The 21,026-nt window shown below is 54.9% G+C and overlaps 1 protein-coding gene and 1 long non-coding RNA gene across 6 annotated transcripts in view; one reads left to right on the top strand and one right to left on the bottom strand.

The window, feature by feature from the left end:
• The first annotated feature begins 42 nt into the window (after nucleotides 1-42).
• On the top strand, nucleotides 43-18,426 carry AMOTL2 (angiomotin like 2). Of its 3 annotated transcripts, none has more exons than XM_040480233.1 (10): nucleotides 43-214; nucleotides 2,827-3,612; nucleotides 6,333-6,639; nucleotides 7,647-7,791; nucleotides 8,185-8,277; nucleotides 12,497-12,792; nucleotides 13,563-13,870; nucleotides 14,647-14,864; nucleotides 15,440-15,610; nucleotides 16,612-18,426. In XM_040480233.1, exons 2-10 carry the CDS (start codon nucleotides 2,879-2,881, stop codon nucleotides 16,668-16,670), a joined length of 2,331 nt encoding a protein of 776 aa, XP_040336167.1. In that variant the 5' UTR covers nucleotides 43-214; nucleotides 2,827-2,878; the 3' UTR covers nucleotides 16,671-18,426. The 3 variants fall into 3 exon arrangements, with proteins under 3 accessions (XP_040336167.1, XP_040336165.1, XP_040336166.1); XM_040480231.1 differs by having other exon boundaries at nucleotides 15,437-15,610; XM_040480232.1 differs by lacking the exon at nucleotides 43-214 and adding an exon at nucleotides 551-885 and having other exon boundaries at nucleotides 15,437-15,610.
• Nucleotides 15,119-21,026, bottom strand: part of LOC121033699 (uncharacterized) — a 92,138-nt gene continuing 86,230 nt past the window's right edge. For 2 of the 3 annotated variants that reach the window (XR_005792072.1, XR_005792071.1), the window contains one exon: nucleotides 19,163-19,419. This is a non-coding gene — a long non-coding RNA (uncharacterized LOC121033699). Of the gene's footprint in view, nucleotides 15,216-19,162; nucleotides 19,420-21,026 lie in introns of those variants that run through there. The other variant, XR_005792073.1, reaches the window with a different exon arrangement.

Here is a 21,026-nt window from a genome sequence, read left to right as displayed (position 1 = left end):
TTCGCTTTGATCCCGAGGGGGAACCTGAAACTCTCACATTCCTGGCATAGCAGCCGCCTCCGGCGCAGGCCGACCCTGGGGCTGCGCGCTGGGGCCCGAGCGGCCAGAGCGTCGGCGCCACCGCCTAGTGCACACCTCCGCCGCCGAGCTGAGCTGAGCGGAGCTGGGCCGGGTCGTCGGGTCTGACTGCGCCAAGCACCCGGGGGCCGCAGCGGTAAGGAAGGCCGCTCGGCGCTTCGGGGAGCGCTCGGGTCGGGAGAGACGCGTCCAGCCGAAGCCAGAGCCCCGGCGCAGCCCGCTCTTTTCTGGGAGCGGGAGGCCGGCGCTCTAAGCGTCCTCGGGATGCAGTGCGCCCTTTCCAGGAAGCCGCCGGGGCGACCCGGGACCATTCCTCGCTGAGGGCGCTCCGCAATGCGCCTGGGTCGGGGGCTCTAGCTGGCGCGGGGTCCCCTGGGGCTGGGGGAGGGGGCAGCTTCTGGGGAGAGCGGTGTCATGTGTTTTGGGCCGTGGGTTGGAGAGAGCGGCGCAGAAAAGGGAAGGAGACGCCGCTTAGAGTTCAAGTTGCAGGGCCCTGGGGCTGATCTGGTTGGTTAGGTGGGGATTACAGGTGTCTTTGCCCCCAACTAGTCCAAGAATTCCTCTTTGTCTTCCTTGGAAAATCCTCTCTGGAGCCACTGACTGGCTCTCACTTAGAAAGAATGCAGCCGGCCGTCCAGCCCGGTGACGTCAGCGTTGGAGCATTTGGAAAACAAAGAGGGCTCGGGAGGCTGGGAGGGAGGCGGACCCGCGACGCTTAAAGAACTCCGTGGGCCTCCGGCTACCCTCCCCTGCTCGCTCTAGGTGCACCGGCGGCCTCCAGGTGTTCGGGGTCGGCTTGGAGTCTGGGTAGGGCGGGATCCCTGGCTGGGGTGCAATCTGACTTAGGGACCGTCGCTTGGGTTCCTTAGGCGAGCGTGAGCCCCGGCGAGAGCCGGAGTTACGTGCTTACTTAGGAAGGGGGTGGGGGTTCAGAGAACCAGGAGCGCTGGTGCAGCAAAGGTGCACGGCCCGGGTCGTGGTCGCAGATTTTAGTAAGGCCTCAGCTGAAGGGATGTGCCTCTGAGGCGTCTGACGGGGACAGATTCGGATGAGAGGCCCCGGAGGTGTTCCCTGCTCCCAGGCACACCGTTGGCGGAGAGGAGACCAGGAATCTGTCCAGAAAGCTCTGCATTCCCCGGTCTTTCTCAGCAGGTTTCAGCCCAGACTGATTACTTTAGGAAATGCCCCGCAGATGAAACCTTGGGGCGAATTGATTCCAGTTTGGTTTGCCTCTGGTAACTCTGGAGTCTTGCATCTCCAGCCTCCTGTGTGTAGGGAGAAGGGGCCGCATGGTGGGGTGCCAAGAAGGATGGGTACAGAGATGCCTTCCAGACTCCACTCCCTCTCCTCATTTCTGGGCAGCCAGGAGGAAGGAGCGGATTGGGAATGGCTGCTCTGCCAACCTACCAAGCCCAAATAGCAGCAGGGCACTGGGGCTAGTTCTGTGGCGGAGGCGGGGCCACGTTCTGCCTGCTCCCCTTCCCCCATACACAAGGACCTATGGAGATGTGGTTTTGTTTGGTTTTCCCTGAATCTAGTTTGGAGGTTTGTGTTGGAGGAGGCTGTGGGAAGGAAGCCAGGTGAGGTGGGCGGTCTTCCAGGACATGAGCCACTGAGAGCCCAAGCTCAGAAGAGAATACCTTCCTCAAGAGATAGGATCTCCCTGCACTTGAGGCTTCCAGGTCCCTGCAACCAAGAGCCTCTCCCTTGCTCGCTTACGTCTCCAATTGGCTCAAATGGGTGTTACTGGTATCAAAATGCTGAGTGCCCATCCCCTATGTGGCATAGGACCGTTGAGGTCTTTTCCGATGTAGCAAGTGCGTGTGTCTGTGTGTAAGGGGGACGGTCATAAAATCAAAGACAGGGTGCTACCCTTTCTTTTTCCTGGGGCATCCATGCGGTTGCTGTCAGCACACAGACTGTGTGACTTACCTGCACACCTGGATGAGTGGCACCTTTTTGCCTCAGTTCACAAAACCATGGTCCTACTGTAGCTTCTCTTCTTTCATCCCATATTCAGCAAACCAGCATTTTTTCCTTTCTCCTGTTCACCTTGCAGAGTAACTGCCGAGGTCATCCCATGACAGGGAGGGCTCAGCATAGTAAAGGGTGGTGAGTTAACTGCTAAGACTAGGGCTTAGGCATGCAGCATTCTAGAGGGAGCTAGGGGCAGTTTGCCCAAGGCTTTTACTAGGCTGGACTCATTCTTTACCCCCTGCCAATAAACTGGGGCCCTGTCCATCCCTAGACTGGCCTGCTCAGTGGTTATGGCTGAACTACCCCTGCTCTGGAGTCTCTCATCAGCCTTTTCAATGGGAAGCAGACTGCAGGAGGCTGGGGTTCCTGGGTGATTGATTACCCACTAGGTTACTGTGTCTTTTTCTTTAGACATAGTAAAGATGCAGCTATGCCTCCATACTAAGTGTGAATATGATGGTATGGCAACCCTTTGCTAAGGATTCACAGCGCACCAGGAGCTCAGCAGCCATTGCCTCATTTAATTTTCAACTCCATGAGCAGGCATTATTCCTTACATTTTTCTGATGAAGAAACGGAGGCTCAGAGGTTAGGCAACTTGCCTTAATCAGTAGGCAGCAGCATTGGCAGTTGAACCCAGCCTTGCGTGACCCTCCATAGCCTTGCTCTTTGCCATTCTGCTTTGGGCCAGAGTGTAATGGAAAGTCCTCCTGTTCCTCTCCCAGGTACTCCCACTGACTGCTCTTCTTTCTCTTCTCTCGGGTGCCCTAGGGCCAGGTGCCACCGGCCACTGTTCAGGCAGGGGTGTGCAAGCCAAGGAAGCATGAGGACTCTGGAAGACTCCTCGGGGACAGTCCTGCACCGCCTCATCCAGGAGCAGCTGCGCTATGGCAACCTGACTGAGACACGCACACTGCTGGCCATCCAACAGCAGGCCCTGCGGGGTGGGGCTGGGGCTGGCAGCACAGGGAGCCCCCAGGCCTCTGTGGAGCTCTTGGCACCCGAGGACACTCAGGTGCTACAGCAGGCCACAAGGCAGGAGCCCCAGGGCCAGGAGCACCAGGGCGGTGAGACCCACCTGGCAGAGAACACCCTCTACCGGCTGTGCGCACAGCCCAGCAAGGGTGAGGAGCTACCCACCTATGAAGAAGCTAAAGCCCATTCGCAGTACTATGCGGCCCAGCAGGCAGGGCCCCGGCCACACGTAGGGGACCGGGATCCCCGAGGGGCCTCCGGAGGCAATCGGAGCCAGGATGAGGCGCTGCGGGAGCTGAGGCATGGGCACGTGCGCTCCCTGAGTGAACGGCTCCTGCAGCTGTCCCTGGAGAGGAATGGTGCCCGGGCCCCCAGCCACATGAGCTCCTCCCACAGCTTCCCGCAGCTGGCCCGCAATCAGCAGGGGCCCCCACCCAGAGGCCCTCCTGCCGAGGGCCCAGAGCCCCGTGGACCTCCGCCTCAGTACCCACACGTTGTGCTGGCTCATGAGACCGCCACTGCTGTCACCGACCCACGGTACCGCACCCGCGGGAGCCCACACTTCCAGCATGCTGAAGTCAGGTAACTGCCCACCCTGCTCTTTCAAGCTCTTGACCTTCTTCCAGTGTAGTTCTCCCCAGGGTGGAGAGCTTCCAGATAGCAGCACCTTGTGTCAGGGCTGGCCAGCCCCAGAGGAAGGCTGTTGATACCTGCCTCCTTTCCAAGAAGGAGGGGCTGATGCCTGGAGGAAAGTAGGACTTAGCCAAGGTCACATGAGAACTTAGTGGCATCTTTTGCTTTAATTCGGAGATGGATACCATTGTGTAATTAGCTGTAGCAGTCAAATAACTAAGGTTCCCAGAGGGTACAAGTTACAGCAGGGGGTTAAAGGTTAGGTTTTCAAAAGAACTTGCTAAAGACAAGGGTTGGGAATCATCGCCAAACTGTTTCCAAGCTAAGTGGCAAGAAAGTGGGACCTCCTTCTCTGGGAGACTCTTAAGACCAAGTGGACAGTTTGCTTTCTGTGATTAATGGAGGGCATTCCTAACTGGAGGCAGGAAGGACCAGATGGCCTCCTTAAAGACCTCTCTGTGTCCTACACCAGGGCAGGAGCTGCCCTGTCACTACCATTCATTTCCTTTCATGTTTTCCCACATGCTCCAGGTGGCTGGAGCCTGTAGCAGGAGAGGACATGGGGTCCGGGCAAGCCCCTTTCTGTGGAGCCTTGGAAAGGGCTGCTGGGGGATGTAGAACTTGATTCTGAAGCCTTTAGAGGATGTGATTTGGCTTACTTCTTTAAGAGGGCCCCTCAGGCTGCATGTAGGGAATGGATTCTAAGGGGCAAGAATGGAAGCAGGAGACCAGGAGGAGGCAGAAAGCCCAGCTTGCAGAAATACTGGTTCCTAGAAATGAGGCTCTGCCCCAGGCTTCTGACTTGGCCCAGCACCTTCTGAGAAGCTGACACACACCCTTCATGTCACACACTCTGCATCTCCCCCGCCGATGGTGGTCCAGGAAACCCCTGAATCTGCAGACTCCTTTCCTCTGGAGCCTCAAGGTCGAAGTCTTGTTCTCTTCATTCTTGCTGAGTCTTCATTTAGTCACCCACTTTCCCACCGCTTGGTCTTTTCCTGGGATAGATGCCTTTCCTTGCTCTCGAGAAATGAGTGACGCCATGGTGTTGGTATGGGGGAAGTAGAGGACGGAACCCTATGGGTTTTCTCCAGCCTCCACCTCTCGCGTCCCCATCTTATCTCCTTTCTCAGGGCTTGGTCAGGGAGAGTTTCGGAAGCTGAGTCGTGGGTTTCTAGTTTTGGAGCAGCCTTATTGAGCCCTGTCAGGAAAAGATAATATCGTGGAAAGGAAGTAGACCGCAGGAGAACAAAAAAGGGAGGGAGGGGGAGGGGCAACACGGGGAAGGGGGCCGGAGAGCAAGTGTGAAGGGAAAGGAGACTATTCTTCCTCAGAGCTAAGTCATCCTCAAAGAATGCCAGTTGTGTCTGCCTAGCCCAGTGCAGGGGGAAGAAAGTTTGTGAAGCAACCCTGAGAATGCCACATTTAGCAGTGCAGGGAGAGTTTGGACATTCCAGTGGAGACCCTCTGCTCAGCTCTCACTAGGAGCTGTAGCTTAGGCAGTAAGAGAAGCAGATCTGCCCGTCCTTTCGTTTCAGCTGATCAGAGAAGGCTTAATCGTTGGGAACTAGGGGCAGGGACTTTTCTTTCAGCCTAGGGTCCTAAGAGGAGCCGGGGAGGAAGGGCATGAGTGCTGAGGGGATGGACCCAGAAGTGGAATTCAGCTCTCATGTAGCTTCTGGGGCCTGGAAAATTCCTGGTGTAACTGAGGAAGTCTGTTCTTTTATACCTGGAGTCACAAGGCCCCAGCAAGTCTCTGTGACCAGCTTCCACCCCCACCTCCACGGGGTTCTGAGGAGAATGCTGCACCATTGCTAGAGGCCAGTAGAACATTGTCCCTAAACTCAGGGTATTGCGGTAGTCCAGAGGTGGCCCCATCTAGTGTGTGGGTTACATTTACTCTACGAAGACAATAGGCTGCAGTTGTCAGTAGGAGAGGTAGAGGATGCGCCACCATTGTGGATCATGTGCTGTAGGCCCAGCACTTGCCAGGCTTTGTGTTGCCTGGTGAGCCCCGTGAGGCTGGAGATCCTCACCCTCATGATTTAGTAGAGGCATGCTGGCACCGTGGGGATTTGAATGCCTGTTTTGTCAGACTTTGGAGCTCAGACTCTTACCCTGACATCTATCTCACCACTCTGCCCTTAGCCACAGTATTCTAAAAATGTTTCTGTGAAGGGTGATGGGACCCAAAATAGGAGGGAGAAAACATGGATGTGCTACACTGGCAGGTGCTAGTGTAAGAGGCTTATAACAGACAGAGGGGTAGCTGCCGAGGCTCAGCCACCAAGTGGCCCAGGGGCCTGGAAGACTGTGTGCTCAAGTCATGATTGACGTGGCCTCCAGACCCAAAAAGAACCTTGTATGGATTAGAAAGGTCAAGTGTGCCTTGTTTAAGATGCCTTATTTAAGTACTGGTTGCTTACAAGGACCAGGACTACTCAGGCTGATCCCCAGGGCCTTGGCCACAGTAAGGCTGGGCATGAAATAAGCATCCTGATGTTAACCCCCTCTAGCCCCATTCCCTTGGCCCTTGAGGGTCTTAGGTAGACACTGTGGAAAAGGCCTCCTCCATTATGCCAGGAGGGCTGGGCCCACCCAGGGTTGCTCAGCGGTGGGAACCATGGGGGTCTATACAGTCTCTGAACACTGTCTCTTCTATTCCCCAGGATCCTGCAGGCCCAGGTGCCCCCTGTGTTCCTCCAGCAACAACAGCAGTACCAGTACCTACAGCCGGCCCAGGAGCACCCCCTGCCACCACATCCAGCTGCTCTCAGCCATGGCACCCTAGGCTCCCTCAGTCCACCTGAAGTGGAGGGGCCAGCAAGCAGCCAGGCGTCCTCAGCCACCTCAGGCAGCGCCCACCTGGCCCAGATGGAGACTGTGCTGAGGGAGAATGCCAGGCTGCAGAGGGACAACGAGAGGCTGCAGAGGGAGCTGGAGAGCTCAGCAGAGAAGGCTGGCCGCATTGAGAAGGTAGGCCTTGCTGGGGCCTCAGAGGGGTGAGGGGGAGCTGGCCCCCACCCCCTCATGCTTCGTACGCCCTCCCTCGCCAACTCTAGACAGCTGGGGAGCAGCCGCAAGGCTGGCAGAGCAGGCCTGGAGTGTGAGCAGTTGCTGGCCAGTAGTGATTAGAAAGAGCCCATTCACCAGCTCCCTGCACACCCTTCCCCTGCACACACCCCCTCCTGCGGACACCTCCCACAGAGAGCCCTTTGTGTCCCCCACACAACAGTAAGTCTGTTCTAGGCTGGCCCTGGCCAAAAAGAAAGCCCCTCCTTTTGGAAAAAACGAGCTACTTATTAGAATCACAGGCCAGCTCGGAGCACGTGCAGAACCTGCCAGCAGCCAAGTGGGAGGGGCAGTGGGGGTAGGCTGGCCCTCTGCAGTGGATGGTGATGGCTAGAGGAGGAAATACTCCCAGGCAGAGGCAGTTCAGGCTGGGGTCTGGTGCCCTGTTCCTCAGTGAAGGTTTACCAGCTGTGCATTCAGCTTTGACAGGTGGCCTCAGGCCTCCTGTGACTGTCCTGTGGTGTCCGAGATAGCTCAAACCCCGGGACATGGCTGGAGTCTTTTTGTGCCCCCTCCTGGTCCACTGTGCTCAGATTCTCAGTAGGAACTGGACAAAAGTAAAATGCATCTTTCTGGATGTTGGGTGCAGGAAAGCTGTGTTAAGTCACTTAAGGCAGCCACTTCAAGAATACCTGGCCCTGGGTTCACTCAGCATCTGGACCTTGGCACAATTGATGGGACCCTCGCTTGCTGGTTCTAGTAGTCTGATTCATATCTGGAGTCCACAAGCTTCTGACCATCCCACTATAGCCACCTGGATTTTTTGCTGTTGCTTTTTATTCTCTCCTCTCTCACCCTTCCTGATGGAGAGTAGCAGAGCAGCCTGGGCCTGTGGAGGGGACCTTGATTGCTACCCACTCGCAGGGATCTCTCCCCTTCCTTCAGCTCTTCTGTCTGCCTCTTTCTTGCAGCTGGAAAGTGAAATCCAGCGGCTCTCTGAGGCCCACGAGAGCCTGACCAGAGCCTCTTCCAAGCGGGAGGCCCTGGAGAAGACCATGCGGAACAAAATGGACAGTGAAATGAGGAGGCTGCAGGACTTCAACAGGGATCTCAGAGGTGAGGGAGGTCACCCAGGTAGAGGGGGTGGGGAGCGTCTCTGGAGGGCTTGATCCCTCTGTTCCAGGGAGACATTCAGAATCTCTGCTGTCTGTAAAAATAAGTGTAAATTGGCTTGGAGGGAACCAGGCTGCAACTCGTAGGGGGCCACCTGGACAGAAGGATGTTTGTCTCTCTTCTATGCCTTGGAGCCTCTTGTGGGGCCCCCATCTATGTGGCTCAGTGCTCTCTCCTCATTAGGCCCTCAGCACTCCTGGGGGCTTCCCTATCAGCCCATCCCCGGTTTGGACAGCACAGCCCCACAGACAGGACCCCAAGGGACACCCGGGCGGGTAGTTTCACCTGATACTCAAACATCTTTCCTGAAAATGTTTTTTTCTTCATTTGAAACAGAGAGATTGGAATCTGCAAACCGCCGCCTGGCGACCAAGACACAGGAGGCCCAGGCAGGCAGTCAGGACATGGTGGCCAAGCTGCTTGCTCAAAGTGAGTAGGGGTCACATGCAGATGCCTGGACAGATGTGTGGGTGGTGAGACCACAGCAGTGACTGTGGACAGGGAGGATTGGCCCTCCTGCTTATGAAAGCAATGCTTTGAGCATAGGATTACTAGATGCCTACTATGCACCCGGCACTGGACTGGACTGGCTGGGAGGAGTGGCCTCCAAAGAGTAAGATCTGGTTCCATATTTATTGGAGAGATCAGTGGATACAAGAGGGACAGCTGGGGTGCAGTGATTTGCTGAGCTGTGGTGCTGTGTCAGTACAGTACAGTATCCTGCAGGATTGAAGGTGTAGGGAGCAGTGGGGGAGGCAGATCGCCCTGGAGGCAAGTAAGAAGAGAGACAAGGAATGTGAGTTTCCCCAGGAAGTTCCAGACAGCAGAAAGGTTGGGGGTGCCTGGTTGGAATGTGAGAAGCTTGGGGTGCATGATGCAACTGGGCCATAACAAGGTGTCCAAGTGGAGGTACCTGCAGATGACCAAAAATGGGTTCCTCGAGCTTAACCAACAGGTGCAGTCTAAGGAAGGGGTTTGGGAAGCTACTCTAATGGGTGGTGGAAGGCTTCTTGAAGAGAGTGGATGAGTTCACCATTGACTAGCCTATTCAATCAGTGATTTATTTGTTCCTTAGGAGAACCATGCTAAGCACCTATCATGTATCTGGCAGAGGGTGGGAGCAGGCCCTGGAAGGTACAGCGGCAGGAAAGTCAAGAGAGAGGGGTTGAGCTTGAGAAAGGAGCAGGGCCTTCTAACCACAGATTCAAGGGAACAAGGGTGTCCATGGCCCTGGAGATTAGTGACTGAGAAGTCTCCACTGGCCTGAGAGAGAGGCTCTGGGAATGGCACGGGAACGGCTCAGGTGGAGGTGCCTGGAGTGGGAGAGACAAAGGAAGCCCTGAACACCTGGAAGAAGCTCTAGCAATCCGAAGTTCGTATTGTGCTATTGTGCATTTGCACAGAAATGGAATGGGGGTGGCTGGTGTCCCGGGTGAGGGTGGCTTTGAGGAAGCCTACTGTGTGTGTGAATGGCCTGGATAGTAGGGGGTGTCCAGAAATGGAGAAATGGCTTGAGGACTGAGCTCTGGCTGGCAGCACCTCCCTCCTCAAGGAGGGCTCAGAGCCCTGGCCGGGGCTGCCCTGGACAGCGAATGGGAGAACACGACACTGACCGGATTGGGGGGTGGGGGTGGGCAGGAAGTAGGATAGGCTGTACTGAGCAGATTGAGGTGGCAATGGAGGTGATGATGCTGGGGGAGGGCGGGAAAGGAGCAGCCCTTCGTGTAGCCCTTGGGAGCTTGGGCGGAGGGGTTGCTGGCTGTTGGCAGAACGGGGGCCTCCTGCAGGAGGGCAGGCTTTGGGGGCGCGGCGCCACAGAAAGGAAGTAGCAAGGCAGGTTTCTGGGAGCCGGCAGAAGAGGGGCGGGGCGAGGGGGGGAGGCCGGCCCGGAGGCGTTTCCGCTCCCCAGAGAGCAAGCGCCAGGCTGTTCTTGGCTCCTCGCTGGAGCCATTAATCTCGCAGCCGCGGGTGACCTGGATGCCTGGCATTCCAGAGCCGGGCTGTTCCGCTCTGGACCCGCCCCCCTCCGCCGCTCCCTCTGGGACAAAGGGAGAAGGCCTGAGCCGGTGGGGGCCAAGCCCGTAGCTTTCTCCCCGGCTGAAGGCGCAACACCCCCCCCCCCCACCCCCCCAGGCGGGCAGCCCCCCGCCCCCCGGGCCCCCCCCCCCCGGCCCCCACCCCCCCCCCCCCCCCCCCCCGGGCACCACCACCACCACCGCGCAGCTCGCTCTGCCTTCCTGCGCGCCCTTGGCACCCTCCCATTCTCTCGGCTCCTCTTCCACCCAGGCCCAGGGGCTCTCCTCCCCAAACAGTTTCATCCTGGTGGCTGAGGATGGCCAAGGCCGAGGCCTCTTCAGCCCCTGCCAGGGCCTTAGAGGTTGTGCAAGGCAGCAGGAAGCTGCCAGAAACAGAAGACTAGGTCCCCCCACAACACCCCAAGGGCTGAGGAAAGCCAAGCAGCTTTTCCTTGTTCCTTGATACCTATGGAGAAAACACAAAACTCCAGGGAAAATGTCTCTAGTTGACCTTTTTTCCTGGGGTCAGTCAACAGCTAGGAGGAAAGCGTGATTATTGTCACCAATGCCACCTGCTTTTCATACAGACAGATCTGGCTGCTCTGGTCTGTGTCTCCCTGGGGATCTGGCTTTGAGTCCTGAGGCCTCACTTTCCGAGCTCTGTCCCTGTTAGACATTTGCTTCTTGCTGGAGACTCGGGTTCTGGGGTTCTAAGATGGGGCAGCCATGGTCAGACTGGGATGAGAGGCTGCTGCCCATAAGCTCTGTGAGCTGTAGGCTCTGTGAACACATGCAGAGGGGGTCATTGTTTCTAGGCCCAAATCCCCAGTCTCCTCTCTCTGCCAGCCCCTCCACCACACTCATGAGATGCCAAGTCAACAGTCAACAGTCAACCCACTGTGGATGCCTCCACTTCAGTATTATTGAGTTTCCTCATCTTTTTTCTCCACACCAAAGAGTGAGGCCAGCCTGGGCCCAGCCTTCAAAAATCCGGAGTGAGTCAGAGCTGACCTGGGTTGACTGTGCCCTTCTCCTGCTTCAGGGCCCTGAGTAAATGAATCCTCCCTCTGCCTACCCAGGTCCCCAGCCTTAACTCTTCTATTCCAGAACCTGTATTGTCCGTTGTGATAGGTATTTAGCCACATGTGGCCCAAAGATTAGAATTAATTTAGGGGTGCCTGGGTGGCACAATCGGTTAAGCGTCCGACTTAAGCCAGGTCACGATCTCGCGGTCTGTGAGTTCGAGCCCCGCGTCGGGCTCTGGGCTGATGGCTCAGAGCCTGGAGCCTGTTTCCGATTCTGTGTCTCCCTCTCTCTCTGCCCCTCGCCCGTTCATGCTCTGTCTCTCTCTGTCCCAAAGATAGATAAATGTTGAAAAAAAAATTAAAAAAAAAAATAAAGATTAGAATTAATTCAGATTGAATAAAAAGAAGAATTTCAGTTCCTTCCCTACACTTCAAGTGCTCAATAGCCATGAGTATCTAGTGACGACTCTACAGGTCAGCACAGTATAGAACAGGTTTATTACAGCAGAAAATTCCACTGTACTGTGACAGTGCTGCTCTAGGGACAGTGCCTTTGAGTTCATCAGGCAGGCCCTGGAGCCCACCCCCTTCTACTCTCCAGTAAGGCAGGCAGCCCACACACTCTCTGGGGGGCTAGCCTGGACTCCCAACGGGCAGGTGCATGGAAGGTAGACTTAAGCCTAGAGTATCAGTTGGAAGACTGCGTGGTCTGGCTTGGGCCTTGCTTGGCCCTGCAATGCAGTGTGGGTCTCTGAGCAGAGTTCTCTTGGGGAAGGAACAAAGATGATTTAAAAGTCAGCTTAGCTAGGACTTCAGCCACAAATCTTTGGACCATAGTCATTTTTATTGTGCCACAAAGGTTGCATTTCTTTATAAGCCTGGTCACCTACCCTCTCAGTGGTCCCCCAGACCAGGGAAGGAAATGCAGCACTATTCTGGGGAGCCCTGGGTCCGCAGAATGTGTCCTGGAGCTCACTCTGGGAGGCCTGTGGATATGAGGGGCACCCCACCACAGCCAGAGCAGCCTGGTCCTTTGGAGGCCAGGTTGACTTGGGTCCCCGCTTTAGCAGCAACATTCACCTGTGTTTCTTCCCCAATATGTTGGGGGTCACACATCCTACCTCGAGGGACCATTATCAAAGGCTATTATACAAAGATGTGTAAGTAAGTGCCTGGCTCATAGTGCAACCAGTGATGCTTCTTCTCTTCCCTGTTCCTTTATTCTTTCACTTGAATGATGGCCATGTCACAGTCCACCTGAGCCTTCTCATCTGGATATAGGCATCACACTTCCTATCTGGCCAGTCTCTAGCGTCATTGTGCGAAATTGTGAATGTGGTTTGGAAATGGTGACACCTGGCACAAGTGGACAGTGTTTGGGGCTGCCCATGTCCCAGTAGAGAGGCTGCACAGCCCAGTTATTACTGCAAGGGCCCTGGTCCAGTGCTGTCATTTATTTGTGACTTAACCTGTTCCTCCTGCATAAAATGGTAATGGAAATACTGGCACCTAACTCCTAGGGTCGTTGAGGCCCAGCATGTGGTAGGCGCCCAGTGGGAGGAGCTAGGGCGGTTGCCATCACAGACTGAGCCCCACACCTCCCTGCAGGCTATGAGCAGCAGCAGGAGCAGGAGAAGCTGGAGCGGGAGATGGCCCTGCTGCGCGGCGCCATCGAGGACCAGCGGCGGCGCGCAGAGCTGCTGGAGCAGGCTCTGAGCAACGCGCAGGGCCGGGCCGCACGAGCCGAGGAGGAGCTGCGCAAGAAGCAGGCCTACGTGGAGAAGGTGGAGCGGCTGCAGCAGGCCCTGGGGCAGCTGCAGGCGGCCTGTGAGAAGCGGGAGCTGCTGGAGCTACGTCTGCGGACGCGCCTAGAGCAGGAACTCAAGGCCCTGCGTGCGCAGCAGGTGAGCTTAGAGACCTGTGGTGGCGGCAGAGGGAGGGCACTATCTAAGGAAGCTGGTTCTGAAGGCCCAGGAGCCCCTGCCAAGATCCAGGTGGAGGCCTCCTTGGAAAGCGGGGGTGATCTGTGTTCCTTGCCCCAGGTCCTGCCAGCCACCTTAGCAGAGGCTTTACCTCTTGGCCAGGTGCTGGTCTTGGGGACTCAAGACCTGGGCTTCTGTGCTCCACAGCAGCAGGGGTTGGCATCCTTGGTCTCTAGAGAAAGTAGCTCAGGAGCCTTGATGTGGAAGACTAGCTGGCTCTTACAGGTCTCCCCAAGATGAAGAGGGCAGATGGTGACCCAGATCCTGAGTCTTTATGCTCGCTTTGGGCTGTGTTACTAACCCTGGTGTTTACAAACCAGATAGAGTTCTGTCTCCACTCCCAACCTTACCCTTCACACAGAGGTAGGGTGACCAAATGTCCAGGACTGCCCAGGTGGGTCCTAATTTACACCAGTTGTCGCAGTGTAATTATTAAGAGTATCCGTTTGCAGTTTGGAGGATACTTTCCGTGGTCCCCTATGCAAGGCAGGCCTGATCTTCCTATACCCTTGGCCACAGGGGTGTGGGGAACCGTAGCACCTGCTTCATCTTTGGTGGCCGCAGGGTGCCGGGGTGGGTGTGCCGGGAAGGGCAGAACAAACCCGTGCATAGGTGAGTCCTCCTGTGGGCGAGGACCAGTGGCTGCCACGCCCCAGCCTCCGCCCTTGACCACAGTGCTCCCTTCTCCGCAGAGACAGGCAGGCACCCCCACAGGTGGCAATGGCAGTGGTGGGTCCCCGGAGCTCAGCGCCCGGCGGCTGTCGGAGCAACTGCGGGAGAAAGAGGAGCAGATCCTGGCACTGGAGGCTGATATGACCAAGTGGGAGCAGAAGTATTTGGAGGAGCGCGCCATGAGGCAGTTTGCCATGGACGCGGCTGCCACAGCTGCCGCCCAGCGTGACACCACTCTCATCCGACACTCCCCCCAGCCTTCGCCCAGCAGCAGCTTCAACGAGGGCCTGCTCACCGGCGGCCACAGGCATCAGGAGATGGAAAGCAGGTTGGGTCTTGGAGGCCACCGGGGGTGGGGGTGGGGGTGGCCCTGTCCAACCCCTGCCATGCCCTTAATCCCTGATAAACACTCCTCTCCCCATGAATGAGGCTCAGCAGTCTCATGCTTCTGGGCTGATTCCTGTGTGTTTGGCTCACGAGGCACCACACACATGTTCTCTCCCAGAGACTCCGTGGTCTGCCCGGGAGACCTTGGCTATGGAGGTACTCGATGCCATCCAAGGCCCTGGCCTCTATCTGCTCCCCCCTCCCCCAGGAAATCAGAGAATAAGACTTTCCAAGTGAATCCACACCATGTACCACCCCAGAAGGAATGTGGACTGGGTCCCTGCCTTGGGGATAGCTAGTATTTTCTCTCCAAAAAAGATCTCAGAGGCCCTACAAGATTTCTGTTCAACCTATGTCTGACTCAAAAGCACAAGCACATCAACTGAGCCCATTTGATGGTCAGCAGCTCTGGGGTATTGCCCCGCGGGAGAGGGATTGTGCCATTGCTATCATCAGATGAATCCAACCCACCCCTTGACCTGCCTTTGCTGGCATAGGAAGGGCCCAGTGTCTCATGTGCTGGAGGTTTTCAGGGCTTCAGATTTCAGAACTGTGATGGCATTTCTAAACCCCACCCCCCACCCCTGGTCCCTATTACAAGGACAAGAGAATACATCCTGGCTCCTCAGTGGGGAGGGCTTTTTGTCCAACTTTTATGAGGTGGAGGCCGCTGGATCTGTAGGTCTGAACATGTGAACGTGGCCTCTCACCCCTCAGGTTGAAGGTGCTCCATGCCCAGATCCTGGAGAAGGATGCAGTGATCAAGGTCCTTCAGCAGCGCTCCAGGAAAGACCCTGGAAAGGCCACCCAGGGCTCCCTGAGGCCCGCCAAGTCCGTGCCATCTGTCTTCGTGGCTGCAGCGGCAGGGAACCAGGGCTGGCAAGGTCTTTCTTCTAGTGAGCGGCAAGTGGATGCCCCTGCCCGGCTGGCTACAGGTGAGACGAAGCAGGTGGGGAGCACAGGTAGAAGAGTAGGTTGCTTTCAGGCCTTTGCTCCCAGAACTGAGGCTCAGAGGAGCCAGGGTTTCCTGACCCCTTGCCCAGGGGAGCCAGCTTACCGTCTGGCTCCAGTAACCAGAGCTACGGCCACAGCTGTCCTGCTGGTGTGAAGAGGCATGCTGTAGTCCCCATCCCCATAAATTCCATCACCGTGGATCCTGGCCACTTGCCATCTAAGCAAAAATAGGGCTTCCTGTGCAGATGTACCTTCCAGGCCAGCTCTTCCACTTCTTCATCTGAGCAGATGCCACAGAAATTCAAGAGCCCCTGATGCTTCTAAGATTTCATCTTCAAAGAAGGGTTCTGCTACTTAAAATGTTTGGAAACCAATGCAACTGATAGTTATCCCCATTTGGAAATGGGAGCATTTAATCTTAATCGAAGTTCTTACAAATCAAGAGCAACCCATACCACCTCGCGCCCCCAGTTGGTACAGTTAACTTCAGGTGTTCTTCATGGGGCTATAACTCGTGGGCAAGGCAGTAACTCTCAACCTCCTTCCTCTCCAGCAGACAGGGCCCCTGAGGAGGAGCCAGTAGCTGCAGCTCCCCTCCCTGCCCATGCCAAACACGGGAGCAGAGATGGGAGTACCCAGACCGATGGTCCCCCGGACAGTGCTGCCGCTTGCCTGGAGCCCGACAGCCTCCTGGGGTACAGCGGTGGCCAGAGGACAGCCTCACTGGGTAAGTCCCTCTTCCCTGGGCTTCTGTGCCAGGCAGGGCTGAGGGCGCACTGGGGTGTGAACTGGAGCACCAGGCCCTTTTTTCCCAGACCCCTCGGGCTCGTGGACCGCTCTGCAGGGGGAGCAGTGCACAATGATAGGCCGGCAGGGTGAATGTGAGGGCTGGTTGGATGTGTGAATAGAGGAACTGAAAAACCCTGATCACAGACAGATCCTGAGTTCAGAAAGAAAGCGCCTGTGTGGGGGGCACTTTGCCTCCTCTTTCGTAGTCTTCCTTACATATTTCATTACCAATCTAAATATCTAAGGTCATGGAGCTTGGCGAGTTACCTGACAACAATCTCAGGGTAGAAGAGTTTATTTAAAAAGAGTCCAAGACAGAGACATTTGAGAAGATGCCTTTTCAATTTTTTGCTTCCCTTTCACATTAGCCCTTGCATGCTTGCCTGTGCCTTGCCATCTCAGAAAACCACAGGCACAAAAAGAATGCTGCAGCCTCCTTCCCTGGGCCCCCCTCCCTCCGAGCCTCCAGGCAGTTTAAAGTTAGAAACAAATGTCATTGGACACTGATAGTCTGGATGGAGAGCTGGCGTGGGGGGTGGGGGCTGAGCCTTGTGCTTGGTTGGCCAAGTTAGAAGCACCTGGGCAGTTGAGGGGGGAAAAGTTGGTGAAGAAAGATCCTATCTTAAAAATGGGCGAGGATTTAGTGGTGGCTGGATGGCTCAGTCGGTTAAGCATCTGACTTGGTTTCAGCTCAGGTCATGATCTTACATTTTGTGAGTTTGAGCCCCACATCGGGCTCTGTGCTAACAGCGGAGCCTGCTTGGGATACTGTGTCTCCTTCTCTCTTTGCCCCTCCCTGGCTCTGTCTGAAAATAAATAAAATTAAATTAAAATGAATGGACGAATTAATAAATAAATAATTTTAAAAATGGGTCAGGATTTAAAAGAACAATCTTGTAACGCTCGCTGGCGTTTGCCTGTGCTCTTGTCTCTCTCCAGACTCTGTCGCTACATCCAGAGTCCAGGACTTGTCGGACATGGTGGAGATACTGATCTGAAGGAGGTCGTGCTTGGGGACTCCGAACCATTCCCTGTCTCCTGCCCTCTGCCGCTGTCAGCCATTCCAGCAGCCCCTCCGACTGCTGCTGCCCCACTTTCCCCAACCAGGCACTCATTCCCATTGACCGTCTGGTGCCCGGGGCTTAGGAAGGATACTGGTAGGGGTGAGGGGAGCTGTGAGAGCACCTGCACCCAGAAGACCCTGCTTCTCAGCCCCACATCCCTCCTGGGCCCATGCAGAATGAGGATTCCCAGGCTTACTGTTGGGGTAGCAACTGGAAGCCCAGAAGGGAGCTGAGCCCTCTCTGGACCCCCAGTTGGCACTCAGGCAGGGAGGGAGGGGATATCTTGGTGTGAGGGGCTGGTTGCCCCTGGACACCAGTAATAGGTCAGCTCTGCTGTTCCCCTGTGGCTGAGTGTGGTCCCTGCCAACCTCATCTGCTCCTCAGCTCCTCATTGCCTCCTTGAAATCATGGAGACTTGGCATCTTTTGGGGACTATTGAGGGTGTTAATCCTGCAGAAGCTACAGCCTTGCCCCCTCACTCAGAGTGGGGAGGGGCCGTTTAAGTGGACTGGGATAAGCTGTGCAGATTGTATATATTCCCCTTTCTTGTGGAACAGAAGATTGAAGTGTGCCGCTTCAGATCTGTCCCCTCCCTGTTTCCCTGTCCCTGCTGCCACGGTTCCTGTAATTGCCAACCAGACTCCCAGCTCTCTCCCCTTCTCAAGTTCTTGGCCCATGGATTTTGATACTGGTTGATCCACATGATATTGCTGTCTTTTCTTCCACCTTAAGCCCTGTTTTAAATGCCCATGGACCCCTGTCACCAGCCTCTTGAAATGGCTCCACAGCTCCTGTCCCTGGGACGTCCTGTCAGTTTGGTTATGAACCCTGAGCCAGATGAAATGAGCCGTGGGGGCCTTCCCAGCTCTAATTCTCTTGACGGAAACTGGAGAAGTTGCCTTGTTCTCATCAGTCTTTGTTCCCGCCTGGAGGGATTGGGAGTGGGAGTATGCTGGTGAAAACTAGTCAGTGAGCTACAAGATGCGACTCACATCGTCTTCTGAATGGAGCCCCCGTCACAAAATGGCAGTCGTGAGGCTGGCTCCTCAAGCTACCGGTGAGCAGCGCCCTGAAAAGCAGGGCCAATGCTTTGGAATTAGAGCAAAGCATCCACATAACAGCCTGCCAGCAGCAGTGACTTTGACTTCTGGTCTTACAGAGTCCCCTAGCTCAGCCCCAGGACCCATTGGTGGGTTTTAGTAGTTTGTCTTGACTGTTTTTAGTTCTCCTTGAATCTCTGTTTTTTTCCTTTACTGTTTTTAGGTTCGGTATGTGTCCTTTCATTCCCATGATTCCTCAAGTTTCCTTTTTAAACATTTGCATTTGCTGGACAATTGCATATTTTTTTACATCCCCCTACCCTTCTTTAAAGCTGAAAAATACATTTGGTTCATGTGCATTGTTTACAAAGCAAAAAGAAAAAAAGAGAAAAAAAGGCAAAAAAATATTGTGAAAGAAAAAAAAACAACTTAATATATTTTGGATTAATATTTGGTATTTCTTTTAAAGTATTTTTTGTGCTGTGAACATTTTCTGCCAAAGACCATGATGTGTGTCTGTATGTTTAAGTTATCGTAAATATTTAAAATGTAAACATGGCTGTTTTGTTATGCCACCCTGTACCAGGATTGCTGCTGCATTCCACTGGGTATAACAGTATTTTAATAAAAAAAAATAATAATAATTAAAAGTGGTGTCTTAGCCCAAGTGAGAGGCTACATTGGGACAGAAAGAGGGAAAGGAAAGGGTTGAGGATTTGGTGGGCCACCCATGCACTCTTGGCACTGAATGGAACCCCCACTGCTACTCCCCCTCCCCATATTCCTGAGGGTCTTGGTTCTTAAATATTTGACCATATCCACAAATGGCAGCTCAGGCTTGTTGCTGTTTCTTGAACACAAGGAGTGATGGGTAGTTTGCATTTTCAGACTGGGATACCAGTGGACAAGGCAGGTCCATCCTTTTTTGCAAGGCTAGGATGATCCCTAGTATCTCGTCAAGGATCCATGAAAGTCCTGGGAATTTTGTGAGGCTGCTTTAAAGGAGAGAGTTGGAATGAGGACATGGTTGGTTTCCTTTCCACTTGTACAGAGAATGCTTCAGGCTGGGAGGGTCTGGTAGATGGGCAGCCTCCCCATGGGTAGCTTTGTCCTAGCTAGTTTTGTTGAGCCACATGCTGTGGTTACTCCACAGTAGGATTGGGTATCCAAAGGTGGCTTAATCCTGCCAGCTCCACCCAGCACAAGGAGTCCCAGAACCATCCAAGAGACCAGGAGCCATGCTTGCCTTCTGCCTGGACACAAGCAGAGGGTGTTTGTGTGTGTGGCACATTCTGGGGCCCTGCCTCCCTCCCTTAGTGTGGTATCACCACCCTTTCCCTGTGCCCAAGAAAGCTTATTACTGAATCCATAAAATAGAAAACCATCTTCAGTCTCAGATGTTATATCAGAAACAAAGTGCCTGTCTCCATGGGCCAGTCAGCATAACAGGTCCCCAATCAGGATGTGAGGAGCAGTCGGGCTGACCACGAGGCAGCCATACAGGTTGTGGACACTTGAAGAGAACAGTTAGCCGCCATGGCTGTGGGTGAAGTATTTTCAGGGCAGGTGTAGGGACTCAGCACCCATATTGAGTAACCCAGTAGTATCCTAGAGAACATGTCTTCCTGAGTCAGCCTGCCTGCCTACAAGAAAGGGAGCCAAACAAGTGGAAGGATTGGGAATATCCAAGGACTTTTCCCAGCAACTTTGCATCCCCAACTCTGACGGGCCCCAGCAGAGGGGGAGCGCTCCATGAAGGATCCCCCACCCAACATAATGCCGATGTAACTGTCCCCACCCTGTGGCCACATACCCACCACAGTGCTCTCCAGCCTGCCTCCCACCACCTGGGCAGCATCAATGCCTGTCTTCCTCCTACCAGGCCCTGGCTTAGGGTTTGCTGTGTGGATAGGTTCCTCTCCAAGGATGCAGGCCACAGAGCTCCTATTCCCACAATTCTTCCCTCAACCGCATCAGCCCACAGCTACATCTGCTAAGATGTGGTGTCCAAACAAAATGGCGGTGCCATTGGTAAGGGCATTCCAAAGAATACCCTTGATGAAAAAATTCCTGTTCACCTCCACCTGGCCCCAAAATAGCTCTGTGAGGGCACCCCAGACCTGAGGTCAATAACCCCTGACAAGAGTGCCATGCCATCCCCAGCAACTTTGGCCAGGGACTCTCAAAGCACCTGTGCCTTTTGTGGGAGCTAGTCTGGGAAGAGTAATTTTAGTATTTTCTTGACACAGACCAGGGGGGATGAAGAAACCATCCCTCGCGCCCAGCATATGTGCATGCATGTGTATTTGTGTATGTGTCTGTGCACATGTGTGCCTGAGTATGTGTTACAGAAAAAGATGTGAAGGGCACCAATATATTTTGGCTTGTGCCCTTGCAGGGCAATGGGGTCCTCTAGCCACAGGCTCACCAGTGGGTCTAGGGAGCCATTTCCTCTCAGAAAAAGGGTTGAGTAAGCTTCTCAGTGCACTTTGAATTCAGCCTAACAAAGTTCTGGAACTGGTGGAGCTGCAGGCTCTGCTGGGGTTGGGCAGACTCTTGGGGACAGGAGTGTTTGCCCATGTGCCCAGACACCTGCACTGAGGGGGCCTGGGTCGCACAGGGGGCTTTGCCGGGACTTTGGGAAGCCAGGTTCCTCTTCGAAGGGCAGAGAAAGTTCCTCTGCTCTGCCTGCCCTGCCCCTACTCAGTGCCTCCACTAACAGGGCTGAGGGTGTGGCTCAGAGGGGCCCCATTCTGCCTGCCCTTGAGGGCTGGAAGGCCACCTGTCTCAGCCATCTCTTAGCTCCTGGTTAATCGTTAACTCTTCCCCTGGCCCCAGGCATGTGTCAGGCTCAGAGGGCTTGGCAAAACGTGCCAAGATAGGGGCAGTAAATTGGGGCCCAGTCACCCAGAAATGGAGGAAGCCAGTCCACTGCCCCCAGGGACCCCAGCTGGTCAGGAAACTTGTTTGCAGTGCCACCATTTTGTTTTGTATTCAGCAAGGATGCAGCCAGGACACAGCCGAAGTCCCTGAACAGCCCTTGCTGTGTGTGACTGACACCTGGGGGGGCAGCCCAGAAACCTTGGCACCAAGTAGTGCCTTGACACACCCACCATGCCTGGATCCAACATCAAAGAAAAGCACCATGGCAACGAGGGGCACCAGGCTCCCCAGATCCTTCTTTGTCTTTCTTTCTTTCTTTCTTTCTTTCTTTCTTTCTTTCTTTCTTTCTTTCTTTCTTTCTTTCTTT

The sequence above is a fragment of the Herpailurus yagouaroundi genome, unplaced genomic scaffold (genome assembly GCF_014898765.1).
Source record: "Herpailurus yagouaroundi ecotype Mexico unplaced genomic scaffold, PumYag 159, whole genome shotgun sequence".
In the NCBI taxonomy this organism is placed as follows: domain Eukaryota; kingdom Metazoa; phylum Chordata; class Mammalia; order Carnivora; family Felidae; genus Herpailurus; species Herpailurus yagouaroundi.
The sequence above is the reverse complement of the archived record's forward strand: the minus strand, read 5'-3'. Positions and strand labels throughout refer to the sequence as shown.

Excerpts from the sequence above, each read along its gene's own strand:
- AMOTL2 (XM_040480231.1), top strand. The coding sequence starts at position 2,879 with ATGAGGACTCTGGAAGACTCCTCGGGGACAGTCCTGCACCGCCTCATC. Across the intron at positions 7,792-8,184 it reads CTTCAACAGGGATCTCAGAG|AGAGATTGGAATCTGCAAAC; the intron begins GTGAGGGAGGTC and ends CATTTGAAACAG. Across the intron at positions 14,865-15,436 it reads CCCTGCCCGGCTGGCTACAG|CAGACAGGGCCCCTGAGGAG; the intron begins GTGAGACGAAGC and ends CTTCCTCTCCAG.